Below are 16,794 nucleotides of genomic sequence, written 5' to 3'. Positions count from 1 at the left end.
TGACTCAACACGGCACACCAAAATGTTATTCCCCTCAAAAACGTATGATATGATACTATTAATAGAATTACATAATGCCACTAACCTATTATTATTGTTATTAAACAGATACCAACACCTGTGAGCAAATTTTCTTTACATATAATTTATTAGAATACATAAAAATGGGTGGCTTGTAATAAAGAATAAACAAACATCATCTTATTTCATCAGTGCTGCAGCAGAGAATGAAATACATACAAAAGATAACATAAGAAACACAACAACATACATACATAAGAACATACAACATACATACATAAGAAACACAACTGTGATAAAAATATATAAATAAAATTTGAAATTAACAGAATATGTAAAAGTTCACATCACATCTTTCACCATGTGACGGCACACCGGTTGCGGAACACTGACCTAGAGGCTCTCTATTAAAATTCAGATTATTTCTATATTTTGTTAATGTAAAAAATATTTAAAGTGAGGTTTGTTTTAAGAACTTTATTATTGAAGTAGGATAAAAAATTCATATATTAATATTAATTCTAAAATCAACACATTACAGCTTATGCAGAAAAACTACAAATGTGTTATTACTAATTATCACTATCTTTAAATGATATTTAAATTTTAAATATCTTCAATACAGCAAAAAAATTTTTAAAGATTTCTTTTGTAATAATTTATTTTAAGTGACTGACAGATCTAATACTGTGTACTATTATGTAGAATTCTAGGTTGTTCTAGATATTATTATTACTTTTAGTATACTTACCAGTTGTGGTTGGCTGAGTAATTTGTGAATCTGTAGTTGGAGTTGGAGGAGCCACTTTAGAAGGTCCACCTTGAACACTTAAAAGTTTGTAAAAGGTTATTTATAAAATTAAAAAAATGTTTATAATAAGTAAATATAAAAATATTTTTATAATGTATTCTTTCTTTAACAATGAATAAAATTGGAATATTTAACACAGAAAGAGAGAGAGTTTATTATCTATTTATAAAAATGAGTAAAAAACCAATGTAAATTTGGGTTAAGTTAAAAGAGGAAAAATATATTTTCTCGAGATAAATAATATGTTATGAAGAATATGGTATCAATAGATGCATAGAAAATACAATTTCTATCAGTCTATATTATATTATTGTTGGAAGAACTGTAATATATCATACAGTTTTTGCTTAGAAACTCTATTATATTCATATAACTTTTACTATAAAATGTACTAGAAAATTTCATTAGATATCAACAATTACAGCACAAGTTTGGAGAAAAATTATTAATAAACAAGAGAGATAGATACTATTAGCAAAAATAGAATGTCCAAGATTAAGAGAACATCTTGACTTATGATATCTTTAAATTAAAATTAGTAGCTGATTTTACTACCATCTTTGAAAACATGCTGAAAAATAAAATTTGATTGCAATTTTTGATTAATTCAATGTCTTTCTTGTGGAATATTTTCCCATATTTCCATGAGAACAGCCTTTAGTTCAGTGACAGTCCTTTATTGCTTTCCACTGCTATACATTTGGAAAACTAAGTCACCCCAAAAATTTTCAATTGAATTTAAATCTGCACTGAAGGGTGGTCAGTCCAAAAGTCAAACATTCTTGCTCTGAAAAAGGATAACATTGATTTTGATACATGGAAGCTTATATTATCCTGCATGAATTCAAAGTCCTCTCCATCAATTTTCTGTCCATAAGTTTGGAGCTACCTCCAGACAAGCTCCATATATGTTTGAGAGTTATTTCGACCTTTAATAAGTACTAGATCTGTCTTTCCATTCCATCCAATCTCTGCCCAAGTGATGAGTGTACCATCACCAGCTACTCTCTTTGAATACTGCTTTTGATCTAGTCTTTTGTCTGCCCAATAATACTTAAAACTATCAGGTCTATCAAGATTCCACTTTTTCTCATTTGAGAAAATTACTTTCTGCCTTCCTTCCCATCTTTCAAACTTGTCTCTGGCAAACTGTAAAAGTTGTTTTTGTTTCTCCTTGAGCTGGTTGTCTCTCTTCTTTTTGATGAAAGAAACATTGTCTGTTGATCTCAAAATATTGTGCATTGTTGATTAACTGCAGCTCAGCTTCAATTCATTTTTGATTTTTTGAAAGGATGTGTTTCCTTGCAGTGCACATCAAACAATTGCACATTGTTCTCCAGGTGTTGTTGAATTCTTGCACCCACTGTTTCATTTTCCTGTTCATTGCTCCTTATTGAGATACTTTGAGATTGCTAAAAATTTGGAAAGACTTCATTCAGCAATCAAAAGTTACTTTTCTCCCTTCCTGGTGAAACACATCAATTTTGATCATCCTCTACAGTTAGATCCTTCCCACATCCCATTTTTAATAGTAAGATACTATGCAATTTACTAAGCCTTTCTTTTCACTTCTTGTTTGTATTTTTATGCAAATTTTATGGAGTCCAATCATTACTTTCTTTGTAATTAATTTTAATCAGCACATGTTCTATTAATGTTGGACATCCTATTTTTGACGACAATATCTAACTCTTTTGTTTATTAATCATTTTTCTCCAAACTCATGCAATAATTGTTGATATTTTGCTATCAAAAAAATTTCAACAAAGTTACATAAAAATAGTAGAGAGTTTCTAGGCAATCACTGTATGTTCTATTATTGTTGGAAGGACTGTATGATGTTTAATAATGTAACAAACTAGTTTAAATTTAGAAATTATTCTCTGAATTTTACATCAAATAATTTACTGTGCCTGCTTCCATAGTTTAAGTTTCAAGCTAAATGAAGGCAATTTATGCATGCAGTAGAAGATATAGATATTATCAAATCTTTAAGCAAATGATGTATCCTTCATTTAGCTTCTTGTTTGGTATATTGTATTAAAATGTTATTTTAGCAACCTGTTATTTTGTAAGTTTGGCAAAACATCATTAAAAGAAAAGTGTTATAAGTATCCTTAACAAAATGCATTTTGGACTTGTATCATCCCTTTTCAGTTGTTAAAATTAAACTGTATAAAACAAAGGTACAAATAAATATTACCTGACTTTTTAACAATTTCAAATTATGCCATTAAAGTATATACATTAAGATATTATTTACTTTTGGAGTACATTCCAGATTATTAAATACATATTTACAATCTGAAACTTCAAAAAATAACATTAAAACCAATGAAACACAAACCATGAAACAAGAAGCACATATGCTTTAATTGATTGTTCCATTACTAGTTTCTGTTAATCTACTAAGCTTAAATTTTTGGTTTTTTTTATCCATATACAGGTTTTTATAATATTAAAATTTGGAAATTAAACTTAATATATTATTTGATTATTTAACACAGATTGATATCAGTAAAAAAGAACTGGAAGGGTTTATCAAAACCTGAAATGCATTTCCAAATACAGCAATAAAGCCTATATCAATGAAAGTTTCTTCCTGTGTAATTTAAGTTACTAATAAAAGCCAAAATTTAGGCTTAGTAAATTAAAAGAAGCACATACATTCACTACATGCTTTACTCATAATTTTAAGTATGTTTCAACTTGTTTTACTGATAACATTACATAAGAATACAATAAATTTGTAGTAATTTCTCAAAAAGTGAAAAATTATTCCAAATATATCAAAAATGTTTATTTTTAAAATATTAACTAAAAGTTTTAAGAAAATATTGAGTTAATTCAATGTAATAATATGAGACACAACAGCATTTCTAAAAGTGTGGTCCATAATATTTTATGTTAAAAATTATTTCAAATAAATTATTAATAAATGAATAAACAGAAAAGTATGAAAACTTAATAATGAGGCATAATAATGTTAAAATTTTAATAATATTAAAAAATTATGTACATACTTAGAAGATAACTTCATTAATGCTCTAGCTGATGCATTCATCTGAAAACATTAAAAATATTGTTAAAATTTTTAACTCTTAACAGATTAAAAATAAATAAAAATATTCTTCTAATGCAGAAAAACTTTTAAATGATAACTATTATGTAATAGTTATGCTTAAATTAGCATGGAATGTTTTAAAAGCAGAAGCTGTTGATTAAATAAACCTCAGTGATAAAACTCAAGATAACATATTTTTAAGTTTAGTTTTATGAAATTTGTTGTCAAGAAAATAATAATTAATTAATTATATATACTGTAAATTAAAATCTTATAACTATTCATTTTTCTTATACAAGACAATGTAAATAAATAATTAAATAAAATTTTATTTATTCATGTTTATGTTTTAAATGTATTTATTGTAATCTGTTGTATTAAAGTCATAATATTAATTTTCTTTTTGACAAGACTGTCTTGTTTATAAAATTTGCCTTCTGTGTTACCAGCTTAGAAGTATGAAGGATTACATGTCAGGAGTTGCAATTTGGCACAGAGTATTAGGTGACCAAATCATGCACACATAAAAAACCAGACTTGTAGGTACTCAGGGGACCGAAAACAGAGTCAAAATAAAATACAAAATGGCGACTCTCTCTACAAATAGACAAACCAAAGTCAGGTGGTGAGACTACCACCCACAATCATTCTAGGAAGTGGACTCTGACCCTAGTACTAAATAAGTAGTATTTTTTTTGTTAAATAAAATTTGTAATCTAATTTTATAAATTTGGGAGTGCTTCAAATATGACATTAAAACAGGGTTTTATGTCGTTACAAGTAGGTTTTTTAACATTATCTAGTATAGTAAAATCGTGGGACCGATAAAAATGTGACGTTATATTAGGATTGTCATTACCTCAGATGACGTTATAATCAGATTAAACTGTATATTGTTTGTGCAAAATAAAAAAATAATTTTGGACTATACAATAGCCACGATTATTTTTTTCAAAAACAGGAACTTTTCGTTACGCATCGACAAAAATTCAACCCGGCAGACACGCAACGGAGCGAAATTTCGAAATTGGATAAATTAATTTCATCAAAAATGCATCATGGACGACCTTATGGTTGTGACCAGTGAAGTTTGAATGATCGCGCCCAAAAGCAGTGATACCAAAGAAGATTGGAGAATGAGAACGAGACCTGCCTTGAGCATCATTCTGCTGTTTTAATTGTTAAATATATAATAGATTTTACAGTAATGAAACAAAACAGATTCTAATATAAATGTAAAAGGAAAAAAAAAATGCAGAATTGTGTGTCAAAATTATGCCTGATTACAAATTTTAAAATACAAATAAGTTATTCATTTATAGAAAATTTTAATTAAAAAAAAAAACTAGTTATTTCTGATGATCAAGTGGCCTAATTATAAATATGGTTGAATAAGACAGATTTTATTTGATTTTACTTGAATTTACTAAGTAAATCAAAAGTGTAATAAATGTCCATTTATTCAATCAGTATAATTACACTATTAATGAAAGTCAGTTTTTTGTTAATACAAAAACCTTTTTGAAACACATACTTACTAAAACTGCTATTTTGTTATCAGTACTCTGATCAGAGAATAGCAGTTCAATAAATATAATTCAATGAACAATGAACACTTTACTGTATTAATATTTAATTATATTAGCCCATGATCACAGGGTAGCAGCAGAAATTATCATAGCAGAAGTTTTTCTGCTATAATAAGCAGAAAAATTTTTTCTGCTTATCATAGCAGAATTTTCAAATTATTATTATTATTATTATATCATCATCAGAATTTTAACAGAAAAATATTTTAAAAAGTACAAGAAATTTTGAAATGGAACATATATAAACTTCAATTTTCCCTACCAGTTTGTCAAGTATTTAATTAAGATCATAATTGATAATGCTAAGTAATAAATATTTTAAATATCAATTCTAAATGCAAATAAATCGCTTGACCCAAATTTAAAATTATTTTCAAGATTTCCACATTAAAAACCTAGTTTTGAAAATTAAATTTTAATAAATGAATTTAAAATTTATCTTTTCAAATAATTTTGATTATTAACAAATAAACTGACCTCAACAAAAGAAATAGGATAAATTCCAATTCTTTCTCCCAGTTTACCTTCAACCCAATTATCATCCACTCTTCGTATTACTGTGATTATATCTCCCTTCAAAATAAATAGAAAAAACAATTTATTGTTATTTTTAAATTAATGTTAAAAATGAGTAAATAAACACTAGATTAGCTATTTTGTTCTTATCATTTAATCATAGAAAACCAAGCAATACAACCAGATAATTTGGCTGTATCATTTGATTTTAACCATTTAAAATCAGTATCTATAATTAATTCATTAAATCTTATTTGTTTATAATAAATTTAGTTTTACAGTTTTGTATAATATACTTTAATAAGATAAAGCCAAACTTCTCTAAAAGTAACCAAAAATACAGTATTAAGTTTTAAAAATATTTTTCTCAATATCAAAAACAACTTTACATATTACAGAATTTATTTTCATTTAAATGCTCCAAAACTCTATTTTTAGAATTAATATACAGTCAACCCTCATTAGTATGCCCCTTCATTAGAGTGTCACCTTCATTTACTGCCATATATTTATGAAGAACAAACCTTTTCTATGAAGTATATATTAAAAAACCCCATTACTATGCCAACTCACTTAATGCCAGCAAAAATTTTTGGAATCCCTTTCCCCTAAACAGTTTTGTAATGAATTATTCTGGTAGAATGTTGGGTGTGTTTCACCCACAATAGATAGCAATGAGTTTTGACTTTTTACTTTGAAATCTGTTGCTCTTTCATAGTATTCTACTCTACTGTATTGTTAACTTGCTGTAATCTACTGTTGTGTGAGTGTCCTCAATATGAGTAAACAAGCAGTCACTTCAATTATAGAAAAAAATGAAATCTGTTTAAAAAAAGAGAAATTTCCAAATACTAGTCAACAATAAAGAATAGCAGAACACTTTCTTTTTTGTGGAAGAAAACAATCAGTCACAAATACATTGCACACAACTTGGAAGAAAAACAAAGTGGCTGCAAGTGTCTTCCTCTAAGGCATTGCGACTTAGATCTGTTAAACATGAGAATTTTGAAGATATCCTAGTAATGTGAATTAGCCAAGTTAATGCCAAACATGGAATTTTAACAGACACTGTAATTATAGAAAAAGCAAACGAATTTGGAAAACTGATGAGAATTACAGACTTCCAATACAGCAAGGGTTGGTTTGCATGATTCAAGCAGTCATGGAATTTCACAGCATATCAGACAAGGTGAAACAGCCAAAGTGGATGACCAAGTTGTATGAGGTGCTTGTGAAACATTGTCTGACATGATTGGACAGTACGAGTTGCAAAATGTTTATAATATGGATGAAAGTGGATTGTATTAGTGCATGCTAGACAAGACAATTTCTTGTAACAATCTGAAATTGCTGGAGCCATACACGGTTAATTCCATTAGTATATAGTCCATCACAGCAAAAACATATGGTAGAAGTTTCAAGAGATTTCTTTGTCTCAAAATAAATATTAAATGTTTCTTCATCTGAAAATAAGTATGTTTTGTATTTACTTGTAGTGTGTGTACATTTTACTCCTTCACTTTAACTCTTATTTCAGCTGTAGAAGTGTATTTACATGTTAAACTGAATTTTCTCTTCTTCAACAGTACACATTTTTCTAATTTCAAAATAATGCCACTCTCATATAGTGCCAAAAAAAAGAGAACAGACAGTGGCATACTAATGAGGGTTGACTGTAGTTTAAATTGTTAAAATTATAATATTTTCTATTGTAACAGATTTTTTAAAATGCATGCAAATAAGGATATTGCAACAATAAAAATAAAAATGTGTATTAAACTCAAATGCTAAACTGCATTTTTCTGCACTTAGTAGTAATAGTATCAAAAATATTTAGCAAAATATAATTTGGTGCTTACATTGCTTTACAATACAATATAAATTTTTATCTGAAATATTTATAAATGAAATCAAATAAATACAGTAGTCTCTGTAGTAAATCTGCCAGTCTGACACACTCAGTAATCCAACACTCCACAGGATGGTGCACATGAAATTTTTATGTTATGTGTATGATAAAGACTGATGTATGTGTATGTACATATATATATACACACACCTACATCATATATGCATACCTACATTTTTTAACTCTTTCCACCCTGTGGGCACTAAGAGGGCCTTTGTCAGCAAGCCCATTATGGGTTCAGCCAGGCCCACAATGAGGAGAGGTGGTGAGGGATGGGGCCGACACATCTGGTCGGATTCTATCCGGGCTCAATCCCAGGTCCCCTAGAGCGGTAGGCAGTCACCTTGACCACTCGGCCATCTGGCTATCATATAGGTGTATACTGTCAGTCACCAGTTGTTTACTGCATGCACAATCAGTAAAGCAGTCACAATCATGATTAATATGATAAATTAACCAGTAAACCAAGTGTGTTTTTTATTGTACAGTACACATACAAAATCCAGTAATCCAATAATCTGCTGTAATCTGTTTCCTGCCAGTCCAATATATGTCAGATTATAGAGACTCTACTGTAATAATTAAAACTTAATTTACAAATCCTTCATATTAAGGTTATGAATCCATATAAAAAAAAATTGAAATTTAGTATACCACAACTACTTTTGTATTTATTAAAAATTATAGATAATGTAATGATATTACTTAAAAATACTAACAACCAATCATTGTGTAATTTCCAAATTCACTAAATAAAAAATAAGAATTCAATTTATACTTACTTTAGAAAAAGAAAGACAGTCTTTTTCTTCACTGTCTGTAATACAAAAATCATATAGTGCTTTGCACTGTGGAAGATGTGGGGGGAGAGGGACCATCACTTGGATGTAACTTGCTGGCATAAAACCTCCTTTACCATTTAATTCTCCTTGGTACCAATTTTGATCTATTCTTTTTTTCAATATTATAATATCTCCTTTGTTAAAGGAAAGATCTCTATAAAATATAATAAGTTAAAGTATTCACTTTATTAATATTTAGATAAGTTTATTTCTACATATATTTAAGTTACCTTATAGTACTAAATTAATTAGAAGATATTATCACTTAAAATCAAGTAAAATCATTTCTTTAGAAAACATTTATATAGCTTTAAAAAATTATTCAATACATTCCATATTAAAAATAATGTAAAAAAATCAAAACTAACTAACATTTGAATATAATAATTTTAATAAAGCATATATAAAAATCACATATTAATTTTGAATATATGATTTATTATATAATATGTGATGATTTACTAAATAACATTTTAAAAAGTTAAATATATATCTTTGTGATCTAATTTCTTTAAAAAAAATTCATTACACAAATATAAATATTTTCTAAATTATTATTATTGTTAATCATGAATATTTCATACATTAATATTATTCTTGTCTAAGATTCATAGTATTCCTGTTCCTTCACTTTAGCTACACTTCTTAAGTTAGGACAATTGCAAGAGATCACTAGAGAAGGCATTTGTCTGATTTCACAAAGTTTGATATGTAACATAGCACAATCCTTCATTCTCAGTAAAGCAACTATCAAGCATTCATGAGAAAAAGTAAATTTAAATTCTTTCATGTTTCTTATGTACTGTGTTATATGGATAATATATTAACAGTTGAATGGTCACATGGATAAGGTTTTGACTACTATATTGTATGTTGCAGGTTCAAATCTTGCTGTATTTTTTATAAATTTTCTCTGATATGCACAGAAATGGATTGTTAGTGCAATGTATTTTTTTATTATTTTTATCAAAGAAAAACAAGTATTTTGTAATTATAACATTTATTTGCTATGCAATAAAAAATTTCAAATATGTTTTTGTGATAATAAATTACATTTTGGCTATTACTTATTATTAATTATTTTTGGCTCTAATCAATTAAATCTGGTTAGATAACATTGATAAATTAATTCTCAAGCATTGGAATTACATTCAGCAAACTAAATATTTGGATAAAACATTAGTCAGGAAATAGACTTTTTAGTTCTAAACATTTTCTTCTAATTTTACACATTTATAATTATAATGTTTATATTAAAAACTGCAAACAATGATCTAATTCTAAATATGTTTCTGTTACTTCTTGTTATGGAAGACAAACACTACTAATCTGCTTAATTAGAAACATTTTTGACCTCATTAGATCAGTTTTAGCCAATAACAGTTGTAAACTTCTACAACAGCTCATACTGAACACACAGAGTAGAATTCAATATCAGCTGTTCTAAGAGAAATTAAATAGAGAGAGGCTCTTCGAGAAATATAAAAACAGAGAATTTTCAAGAAACAGAATATAATAAATTATATTAATTCAAGAATATAATAAATTATTGTTATAATTATTAAATCTAATACAAGATAGCAGCCTAACTGCCTATTTCTAGACAAATTATTTAATATTTAATTAATTATATAGCCATATTATAGCCTGATAATTTGGCAGTTTATTTGGCATTACATAATGTCAAAATGATACACCAACAACTGCCGTAAATCATCGGCTACAATTTAGAAATAATAATTAAAAATTACAAATGAAATTCCTCTAAGTGTCAAATTCATTTATAATTTATAATTATTATTTTCCAAATTATAGCCCAATGATTTACAGCAGTTGTTGATGTATCATTGCAAAGCATCAGATTTCAGTATAGATGTTTTTATTAACATTTTTTTTAACATTATAAATAAACAGTCAGTTGTAAGAGAAGTAGTAGTAAACTAGTAGTAAGTGAAAAAAAGGAAGCAATTTAAAACAGTGGAGCAAATTAATAATTAACATCTTAAGAAAATAGGCTCAAAAGCAACCATTTAGTTGCAATGATATTCTAAGTTGATCCAATACTTTCATATTCTAAGAAGAATTACAGTTTCACAGCCTAGGAAACATCAAATATTTTATTTTATTCTTTGATATTAGAGTTTTCTGATAATAAATGTTGCTTCTTAATGATCACATTTCATTTTCTGTAAGAAGTTTGCTTCTGTTTAAACATTTTGTGTCATTAAATCAGCAAGTCAGTATAATTTTGTAAATATAGAAAATGCCTATAAGCGAACTTGCATTATTTTACAAAAACACAATGTTATACAATATGTAGTTTTTGCTTTATTTAGTACAGTACTTTAAAAATTTCATATAAAGTGGTGTCTTATACTTCAAATTTAATTCATTCCAGAGGGTGTTTGAATGCCAAATATTTGACGTCCAAATCAGTTTTTCCTATTAGAAATAATGGAAAGTGAATTAACACTTCAAGAGCATTTTTTCCACTGTGTGCACAATTCAAATCTTGAAGCATCATTCAAACTCCAAAGCAAACTTTTGTTAAATTTAGCATTCAAAGTACAAGATAAAAGTCCTAAATTCCTGATAAAATGTCTATTTCAGGCTTTAACCAAGAGATACTAGAAAATGTCTTGGATTTACCAATTGGCTTGAATGAAAAAAGTATTCATATATATCTGTTGTTTTGTAATATACTTAAAAAATGTAAATTAAGATGATGAAAGTATCATTGTAATGATTTTACTTTGATTTCTTAAAATAAATTTGGCACGAAATAAGTAGTGTAGACAAATAAGTTGTCTAATATGATTTTTTTGTTTACATAAGTTTTGCTTTTAATGCAGCAGAATGAGTGATGTAACACAGCAGGTTTTATGAACTTTTAACTGAATTAGTGAATAAGAAGAAAGACAACAATTCTTACTACACAGTGTTATATTGTTCATTAGTTAAGTGAAGTGAAAGATGCAAAAAATTTGCCTAGTAAAAAATCTGTTCAGTTTAGATGTCAAGAACATCATACCTCTTCAAACATCAAAGGTGAATAAAAACTAATAGCATCAGTCTATATTTGTTTTGATGAACTGTTTGTATTGATATACCAGGATCGTTGAAAAAAATTTAATCTCTGAGCATTGAAATCAAATGGCTGAGNATTTTAAAGTATTTAAAAAAATCAATGTTTAAACTATTCATAATAATTTAACTAAACATAAAAACATAACTGGTTGATCTTAACAAAAACTTATATTTTTATATAAAAATTGTATAAAGTTTCTTTTTTATATAATTATTTCTTTTTTCAAATTTGAATTAATGAAATTTTAAGATATTTTTATTAAAAAGTTATATTTTCTTTAAAATATTTATTAATGTTTTCAAAGAATTTGAGTAACATTCAATCTCCATCAATTTTCTTTACTTGTTCAATTTCAATGCAAATTTTTCAAGATATTATTTATCTTTTTTCTATCTGTTACTTTCATTTATATTTTAGACTATGCATACTTGTATTTGATGTTACAGTCATCCTCACAATATACAAAACTTTCCAAATCTTTTAAATTTATAGTTTTAATTACAAAAACGCAATAAATAATCATCTATAAAATTGTTAAAACACCACAGAAAGTATGCAATAATGAAATGATTCTGTAATTTCTTGTCCACCTTGGATATAACACAGTCTTATGATAGAATCAAACAAGATAAAAAATAAGACTGTTTCTTCAATTTCTTTTATGAATTTTTAAAATGTAATTGTCATCCTGGCTATTTTATTAATAACTGAATATTTTAAACTTTACTATATATTTGTTTTGTTACCTTCTATTTAAAAAAACTGCCATAATTTTAACTTTAAAATAAAATACTAAAATGGAATAAGAAAAAATGTATACATAAAGAGCAATTATTTATTGTGACATCCTCACAATGCCGGGCTGCAATTTTAAATCATATTCTTAATTTATTTGACTTAAAATATACGTTATCCATCTCAAATTTGTAGTGTCTTGCTCCTGTATATCATACTTTTCTTGACAATAACAGAGTCATGCCTGTCATCTATGAAACTCCATTCAAGGGAAAATATTTGAATTGAATTTATGTAATTTCCTGTTTAGATCAGAAGTTCGTATATAGTTAATTGGGGCCGCCTGACCATAAGCTTTCCATATCTGGTCTTGATTTTCATCTATCTAACACTGTTCTCAAGTTTAAGGACAGACAGGTATGAGTGAAAATTTATAGGTCTACAATTTTTTCAAATTGCAGCCCAACAATCCAAATAATTAAATCAATTATTTAGGAAATAAAATGACAAATAGTGAAATTATGTGCAAGGATCTGGATTCTTACAATTAACAAAAAATTATAATGAGATCCTCAATTTCCTTCATTAATAACATTCCTAAAGTTCATAATAAACAAAGTCTTCATGTATTGTCATTAAAATGACAAAAGTAAGAAACATCAAATTCTTGTGCAATTCAACGAATTTCACCAATCCAAGCTATTGGTATGTCATCTGGCTTCAGATGATGTATCAATAGTGTTCAATCCTCAAGGCAAATCAGCAATTCAAACAAAGATTAGGTCAGAAAAGTGTCTTCAGACTGAAAATTTCAGGTCAAAGTATTCTGTAGATTTTGTCACTCCCAAAAAGATAGATAGAAATGTGGATATGAACACTTCTATCAAGAAGATTAAGAAGCAGAGACCCAAGTAACATTACCAAGGTGCCTCATGCTGCAAGTCTCTCTCAGTCTATCTTTCTCTAACTGCAAACTGCAAATGTGTAAACTTTTGCAGTTTGTTACTGTTTGTGTTTACTGTAACCTAAAATGATTATCAACATTGGAATCATTTGTTTATTTTATATAATGTAGATGAATCATCCTTTGTCTACGCTTGTGCAACACATCTCATTTAACCAAACAGAAACTAAACACCTGTGAACTGAAAAACTAAGAAAAACAAATCTAAAAACTGTTCTCCATTGAAATGCAAATCCCAAAACACTGCAGATGTAAAATGTCAGAAAATAAAACTTTATTTATATATATATATATATAACTGCATAAAACATTTTTTGTTTGTTCCTTTATATAATACAGGAGAGCCTCGAAAACTTGGTACTCGATAACACGGCACTCCGGATAACTCGGCCACACCCTGGCAGGGCAAAAAAAATCCTTAGTTAATTAATTTTCATTATAGACAGCTTTATGCCTCATAAAGTATTTTTCTGGGGTCTGTCTTATCAGGTAAATTACTGTACACAGTGTATTCATTAAGTTTCATTTTCATGTAGTAAAGGCTGTATGCCTTCATTAAGGACGTACTTTTCCTTTGTTTAAGGGTATTTGGGCAGTTTATTCTCTGTTGTATTCTCAAGTAAACAATACATACAAGTACAGTACAGTATTTTCTGAGGAAACACTTATACTTATCCTTTTTTAACCCCATTCCCGATAATCTGGCATTTTCACAAACTCGGCCACCCTTCGGTCCACATTAGGCCGAGTTTTCGAGGCTCTACTGTATAATCAAATTCTAACTCGTTAAATTAATGAATTTAAAAAGTTGGTATTTTCAGTTGTTTCATAACAATGTTTCAAATCTTTAATTCCTCCTTTAAAACACAAAAATAGTGTATCCAAAAACAATTGAATAAACGATGTGAATGGTCAAATATCTTATATTTGTCAAAATGCATTTCAAGCACATATTACTCTTCATCAGTTGACACTATAAGGATAAATTTGTTATTTTATCACAAAGTTTGCCTTTAATAAGTTAAATTAAAAATACCTGTAAAGTGATGTACAAGATCTTATAACTCATTCTGACATAAGTATAGAAGGAAACAGTAACCACTAGCATTTTATTTTACAATAAATGAGTTTAAAAATCCAATAATACTTATAAACAGACTGGTAATAAATATAAATAATTATATGTAAATGTATGTTTTATAATTAATATAATTTTTTACATTTTATATTTGCATATACACATTATAATTTTTATATTTTGTATTTATTATAATTATAATACAGTGGTATCTCGGTATATGTCTGCTTTAGAATACATCAAATTCGGAATACATCCTGTTTGGACAAAACAAATTTTGCTCGTTATACGACTTAATTATACGCGCCGTCTATGAACAAGTAGCACTATCGGTGTACTAGACCAGACTAGATGTTTGCGGTGCCACAGTTTATAACTTTGTTAAATTTCTTTTTATTTTAATTTGTAAGTAAAATTTTATTATTTTTATTAATCATGAATTGCAAAATGGTAACAGAAAAATAAAAAAATGACTAGAACCACAATGGAACTGAAAAAAGAGATTGTTGAGAAATATGAAGGTGGCATGTGTGTTTGAGATTTAACTGTTGCATACCGTATTCCGAGAATGACAATATCGACAATCGCGAAAAATAAAGCCATTATTAAATCTGCTAATGTTGTGAAAGGGGTTAAATCAATTTCTAAACAGCGATCAAAGACATTAGATAATGTTGAGAAATTGCTTTAGCTTTGGATAACTGAAAAACAGTGTGCTGGCAACAGCATATCATAAGCAATTATTTGCAAGAAAGCTAAAAAGATACATGCTGATCTCACGAAAAATCAAGCAGGAACTAGCCAGGAAAGCGAGGTGTTTAAAACCAGCCATTTTTTTTACATGAGAACGGATTAATCATTTTTACATTACTTCTTATGGGAAAGGTTGGTTTGGTCTATGTCCTATTCAGTATAAGTCCAAACATCAGGAACAGATTAAGGTCATATTCCGAGGTTCCACTGTATATTTTATATTTATAATTATAATATATAAATTTATTACCAGTCTTAACAATATGCAAATAGACATAGAATATTATATTAGATATATGAGAAGAGACTAAATAAGCTTCTTACACAAAAGATAGCTTACCTGTTTTGGCATTGTTCTTCCTTCTCCAGCTACAGTAGATATCAGTGGCCTTGTTATTGGCGGATGTAATACTGGTGGTAAAATTTGAGAATTTCGAGGTAGATCTTGTCTTCTCTTAGGTAATTCACTACCACTAAAATTTGCATTTCGAAGGCGAGGATTATTTTTTATTCCTTCCAGCAACCTTATTAAAAGTATATTGCACGGTAAATCATCCACATTTGTTTCAACTAACACTCGGCATTCTGGACAACGGAGTTCTTTATGAGAATTCACAATTTCTTCTAAACAACGTTTGCAAAATGTATGCTGACAGGGTAGCACTTTACTACTGCTGTCTAACTGTTCAAGGCATACTGAACATTCTAACAAATCATTCAGAAAAGATTCATCCATTTTTTTCTTCTTTATAAGTTAAAATAAACTATTCTGTGAAACTTCAAACACAGACTTAATATTTAAAAAACCTGTATTAAAAAAAAATTTATTTATTAGAAAAGTAGCAGTTGATAAACTTTTTAATATTATAATATTAATTAATATTATACACACATATAATAGTAAACATTTATTAATAAGTATTAACTGACATTTACGTAAACATACTTTTCTGTCTACAATGGTGTTCAAAAGCATAATGACTATCACCCAATATATCAAACTATAAGTTAGAATGATATGAAAATTGGCATGTTTGTAAAATATATCTACTATAAACAAACAAAATGATTAATTTGCATTAATTTCAATTGTAATTATAAAAATAAAATCCAAACAGTCATTCAGATGTTGTACAGTACATTTACAAGCATATCATGCATTAATACAGAGTGAAGAAAATTCTTGCAACCACATATCATTTCACACCAATTTGTCAATTATAAGAATGCTTATCATGACTATCAGCAACAAGTCCAATGTTCAAGAAAAATAGTAAATAACTCTGTTTCTGAGTTTAGACTGTCATAATGCAATTCATCTCCTAAAGCATCTCACAGATGCTCCATCAGATTCAGATCTGAAAATCTTGCTGACCACTTCATAAGCTGAATATCTTCACTTTCAAAAAAGTCAATCATCAGTT

The 16,794-nt window shown here is 27.7% G+C and overlaps 1 protein-coding gene across 1 annotated transcript in view; it reads right to left on the bottom strand.

Annotated features, from left to right (window-relative positions):
- The window catches only part of LOC111625810 (E3 ubiquitin-protein ligase SH3RF1-like), a 98,675-nt gene that overhangs the window by 26,896 nt on the left and 54,985 nt on the right, over window positions 1-16,794 (bottom strand). Inside the window, exons 3-9 of the mRNA XM_023369042.1 lie at window positions 15,711-16,177; window positions 11,863-11,909; window positions 8,983-8,991; window positions 8,693-8,906; window positions 5,963-6,058; window positions 3,856-3,896; window positions 758-849 (exon numbers count right to left, since the gene is read on the bottom strand). Of these exons, the coding sequence (XP_023224810.1) occupies window positions 758-849; window positions 3,856-3,896; window positions 5,963-6,058; window positions 8,693-8,906; window positions 8,983-8,991; window positions 11,863-11,909; window positions 15,711-16,106 (895 nt within the window). The 5' untranslated portion in view covers window positions 16,107-16,177. The remainder of the gene's footprint in view (window positions 1-757; window positions 850-3,855; window positions 3,897-5,962; window positions 6,059-8,692; window positions 8,907-8,982; window positions 8,992-11,862; window positions 11,910-15,710; window positions 16,178-16,794) is intronic.

This window comes from Centruroides sculpturatus, unplaced genomic scaffold, assembly GCF_000671375.1.
Source record: "Centruroides sculpturatus isolate CEXI.00-Female unplaced genomic scaffold, Cexi_2.0 scaffold440, whole genome shotgun sequence".
In the NCBI taxonomy this organism is placed as follows: Eukaryota; Metazoa; Arthropoda; class Arachnida; order Scorpiones; family Buthidae; genus Centruroides; species Centruroides sculpturatus.
The sequence above is the reverse complement of the archived record's forward strand: the minus strand, read 5'-3'. Positions and strand labels throughout refer to the sequence as shown.